Source organism: Gekko japonicus, unplaced genomic scaffold, assembly GCF_001447785.1.
Source record: "Gekko japonicus isolate JY-2015 unplaced genomic scaffold, Gekko_japonicus_V1.1 scaffold1343, whole genome shotgun sequence".
Classification (NCBI taxonomy): domain Eukaryota; kingdom Metazoa; phylum Chordata; class Lepidosauria; order Squamata; family Gekkonidae; genus Gekko; species Gekko japonicus.
In genome coordinates this window covers 470,305-476,691 of record NW_015177054.1, presented here as the reverse complement: position 1 = coordinate 476,691, position 6,387 = coordinate 470,305, and the positions used below count along the sequence as shown (strand labels likewise).

The following is a 6,387-nucleotide window of genomic DNA, read 5'->3' as shown; positions in this document are numbered from 1 at the left end:
AAAGGAAAGTACCCCCCCCCCCTGCAACTGAGCAGAAAGATAAAATGAGAAGAAGAGGAGAAGAGGAGATTGGATTTATACCCCGCCCCTCACTTGGGAGTCTCAGAGCGGCTTACAAACTCTTTTCCCTTCCCCTCCCCACAACAGACACCCTGTGAGGTGGGTGGGGCTGAGAGAACTCTGACACAAACTGCTCTTTCTCAAGGACAGCTGTGCCAGAGCTTGTGACTGACCCAAGGTCACATCAGCAGGTGCAAGTGGAGGAGTGGGGAATCAAACCCGGTTCTCCCAGATTAGAGTCCGCACACTTAACCACTACACCAAACTGGTAACATGAGGGTGGGTGAGTCAAGAAGAGCATGGGGGGGGGGTGAACTGCCCAATGAGAAATTTGTCCCACCTGTTTTGTCAGCTGTTTAGGCCAGAACATGCCAAAGGGGGCATCCAGAATTAAGGAAGGAAACACTGGCCTTATGGGAAGGGGATGTGGCTCAGTGGCAGAGCATCTGCTTGACATGCAAAAGGTCCCAGGTTCAATCCCCGGCAGCATCTCCAGTTAAACAGGACCAGTCAGGAGGGGATGGGAAAGACCTCCGCCTGAGACCGTGGAGAGCTGCAAAGAGGGGCTGTGGCTCAGTGGCAGGCAGGCAGAAGGTCCCAGGTTCAATCCCCAACGGCATTTCCAGTTAAACAGGACCAGGCAGGAGGTGATGGGAAAGACCTCTCAACCTGAGACCCTGGAGAGCTGTCAAGAGGGGCTGTGGCTCAGTGGCAGAGCCTCTGCTTGGCACGCAGAAGTTCCCCGGTTCCATCCCCGGCAGAACCTCCAGTTGAAAAGGACCAGGCAGGAGGGGATGGGAAAGACCTCCGCCTGAGACCCTGGAGAGCTGCCAAGAGGGGCCGTGGCTCAGTGGCAGAGCCTCTGCTTGGCATGCAAAAGGTCCCAGTTTCAATCCCCGGCATCTCCGGTAAGGATCAGGTTGTAGGTGATGTGAAGGACCTCAGCCTGAGACCCTGGAGAGCCTCTGCCAGCCTGAGTGGGTAATGCTGACTTTGATGGACTGATGGTCTTGTTCAGTATAAGGCAGCCTCACGTGCTCTGATGTGGCCTTGTGAGAATACGGGATTGTTCTCCTTGTTATCACCTGACTTCCCTAGTCATTGCAACTCCCATTCATGTGAGTCTTGGAGGTCAGAAGGGTTTCTTTTGTCAGTGGATATAAAGGTAAAGGTTCCCTTGCTCGAAAGCCAGTCGAGTTCGACGCCAGGGTTGCGGTGCTCATCTCCGTTTCAAAGCCGAAGAGCCAGCGCTGTCCGAAGACGTTTCCGTGGTTGTGTGGCCGGCGTGACTAAACACCGAGGCGCACAGAACCCTTCCCACCGAAATGGTACCTAATTATCTACTTGCAATTCCTTGCTTTCGAACTGCTAGGTTGGCAGGAGCTGGAACTAGAGACAGGAGCTCACTCCGTCGTGCGGCACACTCGGGTCTCGAACTGCTGAACTACCGACCTTCCACAGCCTGCAGTTCAGCGTCTTAACCACTTGAGCCGCCGCAGCTCCTATTGTTGGGTCGCCAAATGTAATTGGCTGTGTGGCACTGTGATCCCTGACTGGTTGGAACATACAGCCACCAAGAACTTCTTTCTCCAGTGTAAAAAGAATGGGATGTTGGGGAAAGTATGCCTTCTCTATACAAGGGCCAATTGCACTTCAAGAGATAGGGGGGTCATTTACATTATTTATTATTTATTTATTTAGGGAAAACAGCTGCTATTTATAGACGTGATCCTGGCTCTCCGGTGCTGCATCATGCAAAGCCAGAAAGGTGGCTTTGTGGAAAGCAGTCCCACCACACCCATCCGTTTCTGAATCTTAGTAGACAGACCCATTACTTACAACTGCCAAATGGTAGATTTCTTCTTCTCCTGGACTGAAGGATGCTCCCGGGAGGCTCTGTGCAAAAGATTTTAAAAAGGAGCTAAGAAACAGCCAAGGATTGGTTCTTTCCCCCCCCCAGTCTCACACCAATGACTATGTGGATTTAAGCTGGAGAGCTGAAGGTGAGCACGCTGGTTAGTTGCAGGGGATAATGAATGTTGTGCAATTCTGCATTTACTTTTCGTATTTACATCTCACTGTGCTACCATTTAGAAGTTAAAACAACAACAGGTTGACCTTGTGAATGTCAGTAGCGATCCTGGCTGTCTCAGACAGAAAGCAGTGATCATACGTAACAAATCCCCAGTGCATGTTCATTTTAAAACCATGGCAGCTTTAGGAGGGGCCAAAGGGCTCTTTTTGTAGCAGGAACTCCTTTGCATATTAGGCCACACACCCCCTAATTTAGCCAATCCTCCAAGAGCTTACAGAGCTCTTCTTGCAGGAGCTACTGTAAGCTCTTGGAGGATTGGCTACATTAGGGGTGTGTCGCTTAATATGCAAATGAGTACCTGCTACAAAAAGAGCCCAGGGATAATTTTAAGCAGAGAAACATGGCATGGCAAGAACTGCTGGGGGGGAGAAGAGAGCGGGGAGAGGAATTTACAGTGGGGAAAACCAGTGCATGGGGGAAAGGGTGAAGCACCTCCTCCCCCTCCAGCTGTTTTCCCCATTTATTTATTTACTTCATTTACAGTCAGCCTTTCTCGCTGAGACTTAGAATGGATTACAAAATACAGAAGGCCATTCGGTCAGGCAGCAATAAGACATCCGGTAAACATCGCCACAGACCACAGAACCAGAAAACAGTGCAAGTGAAAAACCCACTGAAGGCATGCAATGCCATAATGCAGAAGGTAGAAGATGACGCTGGAAAAGGAAGGCGACACGCTGCAAGGGAATGCAATCCCATTCCCTTTAAAAAGCATCTTCCTGAGCTGTTCCATTATACTACAGCTCTAATCCTGTTAAAAAGTCAACCCCCTGAGCAATGTTCCCTCTAAGCTGAGTTAGAGTGAGCTAGCTCACAGTTTTTTAGCCTCCAGCTCACACATTTTTGTCTTGACTCAGGAAGGATGGCTCCAGAGCAAACTAATTTATGCAGCGGCCAAATCGCTCGCTCACAACTTTAATGCCAGCAACTCACAAAGTAGAATTTTTGCTCACAGGACTCCACAGCTTAGAGGGAACATTGCCCCTGAGTGATTTTTCCTTTACAAAAATGGCTTGTGGCATTTCATGATATTAATTTGTAAATGGATTTAAAGGTTTCCTCTCGGGAAGAGGAGGGAGAATGAACGTTAAGCTCCTTGGCTGGAGCTTTCCCAGAACTGTTCCTACAAGTGTGGGGGGGGGGATGGGATCAGAATTATGCATAAACTATCAGTGCTTCTTATAGATGCAATCATCTAAATGACCTTAACAGTAACTAGCTTGATCAATCATATTGTTGTAAAGATAAGTGCATGGGTTTAACCAGTACAACATTTTGCAGTGACCTATGGTTTTAAGCAAACAAACTGAACTACCAATTCAAGGAGCCTTCTCTTGCCTACAAACCTCCTGAATGGCTTTTGTAGATTGTCCCAGATAATTGTCAGCTATGCTGCCATGGGGGTTGGGGAGTTCATTCTGTGTCTTGGTCATTGCTATTGCATTCCTATCTCTGCTGTTCTGCCTGTGCCGCAATGCTTATCTCTACAGGTGTGCAGGAGGATGTTGTGTTGGAGGTTGTTATGTCTGGAAGTCTCCTAGGTACCGTGAGAGACTACTGCTTCCCAGCTTTCGCCACCTAACGGTTTCCTAGCGGGTCCCGCGCGCGGGAGGGTAGCTAATTGGCCCATGCCATGGGGGGGGGTGCATACAAATGCCCTATATCCTATTATGCTCAATGGGTTGCCGCCATTCTTAACAGTGCCTGTGTTACTGCATCTATAGCTCTGCAATAAAAGTATAACCGTCCCTGAATGTGTGTACTTCGTTGTAAGCTGTGGGTTCTGACAATAATGCCCACAGATTCCCAAGCCAATCTTTGCAAACTCAGGGGCTAGAAGCTTGCTGTCTTTTAAAAATACATAATTATTCTAGGGATGCTGAATTCTATCTCCAGTGACTGGTGCAGTCAGAGAACAGAAGAAGACGCTCACCTCCCGTCCCTCAAGATGTCCAAAAAGTCCCTCCCTCACCTGATCATCTCCGTCCACCTGACGGCTTCCTGCAGCTCCATCAACCGCTCCTTGTACTGATTGCGCTCCATCAAGACACGGGCCATCTCCACCCGGGTGAAGCGCCGCCGCTGGGCAATGGGAATGTTGTCCTGCAGGGGGGAGGAGGACTGCTTCAACCAATGGGAAACGGAAGGGGACCCAGGTTAGTAAAGCACCAGCCAGGCAACTAAAGTCACAAAGCTTCTTTCTTGCCTTCTTTATCACCACCTCCCACCGCTAAGGCCCGGCATGTGTTTCAACGTTAGCCGAGGTAGTCTAGCAGCAGCCTCGCTTAGGAAGGCAAGCGTAGCTTCTGGAGCAGAGATCATTAACAAAATGCTCATCCATTCTACAAGCCTCTGAGACAAGACTAGAGATCATCCTAATCTAACTAACATGCTTCTAAAAGCGAGACATTAATATCAGTTAGTCAAAAATCATATTAAAGCGATGCAAAGGTTTTTCTGATAAAAGAAGGGAAGCTAATTTAGAAACTGTGCTACACACAGCAAAGGAGGAAAGACTAGTTAACAGTGAAAACAGAAGTCAAATCTTTAAGAGTGGCAGCAAAAGGCTCTTCACCTGAAGGATAAACCTGGCTTTGCAACTTCCTTTACGTGTATTTGGAAGTTGCGCACAGGATCCGATCACTTCCCCTCCCCGAGCTTTGCTCCAGGCGTGAGCTCTGGATAAAGAAGTTCTGCATGTTTCTAGAGTGCTGGGGGAAGAAATTCACTGGCTGATATCTGCCTCACCACTACGGATGCCTCGTACAGACTGCCAATCCTTTTATTATTAAAGAGGAGTCGCCCTCCTTTCGGGTAAATATGGGTGTGTGTTTATAAACTCATGCTTCACTCTGCCAAAAATAAATCACACAAAATCTTTAGAAAATAGCTTCCAAATATCTTCAGGTGCCGGGGCTGGAGGATATGGCCGACAGCATAGGCGCTAGCCAATAGGGGCCTCCCAAACTTGCCTTCCTGCCAACATGCTAGAAATTTGCAGAACTGTTTCCCCCCCTCAAAGATTGCACCAGGAACAGAGAATGGATGCAAGTTATCAGGAAAGCATAAAATGTGTTCCCCTCTGCCACGCTTAAAGAGTTACACCTGTTCAGAAAACAAAGGTCATTCTGGCTGTGAACTAACATCGAACACGTTAGTGAGTCGGTCCTGAGAGACATACTGCTAGCTCACAGGGATTAAAATCGGCTTGCTTTTTCTGTACGAAAAAGCTCCCAAATGCTACTGGAGAATGACGGAAGGAACAGCTGTGACTCAGCACTGAAGAAAGGCCTTGGCCCCCCTTGCCTCGCTTGGCCACGCTCACCTGCTCACTCTCATCATCTGGATGATGCTCTGGGGAAGATCCTGCTGACCACTGGGCAGCAATGGAAAGAAGGGACAGATTCGGAAATGCAGCCCTTTCCCCTCTCTTCCAAACAGCTACCACTAAAGATTAGCAGGCTTGCGGGTCAGGAGGCTACAAGAAGAACTTCAGGATAGATGGAAGGCCAGGTTTCGGGGAAAGCACATTCTAGAACTCCGTCCTTACAAGATCCCCATTTGCCGTGTTCGGCAACGGCATGCCGTTAAGTCTATTTGCACAGGTTTGCCTGGTTTGTGGCTGCAAAAGTTGGGATGGTTCCCAGAGATGGGATTTTCAAAGACACTGGAAGCTTGAGGGCAAGGAAAGAGGGACTAGGAAAGGCCAAGGTGGGCACTACTATAGGCCAGCACACGGAGGCCTGGCAGAGCGGAGCAACATCGGCTCCAGAGAAAAGTACGACCTGTAGGAATACAATGGGGCTACCGGGGCAGAAGTGAACGGGTGGATCATGACACGGTGCTGCCAATAGGGCACACCACTGTCAGTGCATGGCATCAAGCAGCTTGGCCAGGAAACCAAACACACGTTGAGCCAGGAATGAGAAAACACAGAGCAAGGGACGAAAACCAGGCAGGAGTAGCCCTTTATGGCCAGGGTCCAGCCTACCTGAGGGACCGCCTTTCTCCATATGTTCCCCCAAGGGCACTACGGTCGGGGGGGCGTCATCTCCTGGAAATTCCAGGCCCGAGAGACGTTAAATCTGCGGTGACCAGGACCAGGGCATTTTCGGTGGCGGCTCCTACCTGGTGGAAGGAGCTCCCGGAAGAGATCCGGGCCCTGCAGGACCTCTCTCAGTTCCGCAGGGCCTGCAAGACGGAGCTCTTCCGCCAGGCCTTTGAGTAGGAGC

General features: G+C 49.6%; 1 protein-coding gene across 1 annotated transcript in view; it reads right to left on the bottom strand.

The window, feature by feature from the left end:
* Positions 1-6,387, bottom strand: part of MAPK8IP3 (mitogen-activated protein kinase 8 interacting protein 3) — a 102,297-nt gene that overhangs the window by 34,861 nt on the left and 61,049 nt on the right. The window contains exons 16-17 of the mRNA XM_015428132.1: positions 4,128-4,279; positions 1,900-1,956 (exon numbers count right to left, since the gene is read on the bottom strand). Coding sequence (XP_015283618.1) covers positions 1,900-1,956; positions 4,128-4,279 — 209 coding nt within the window. The remainder of the gene's footprint in view (positions 1-1,899; positions 1,957-4,127; positions 4,280-6,387) is intronic.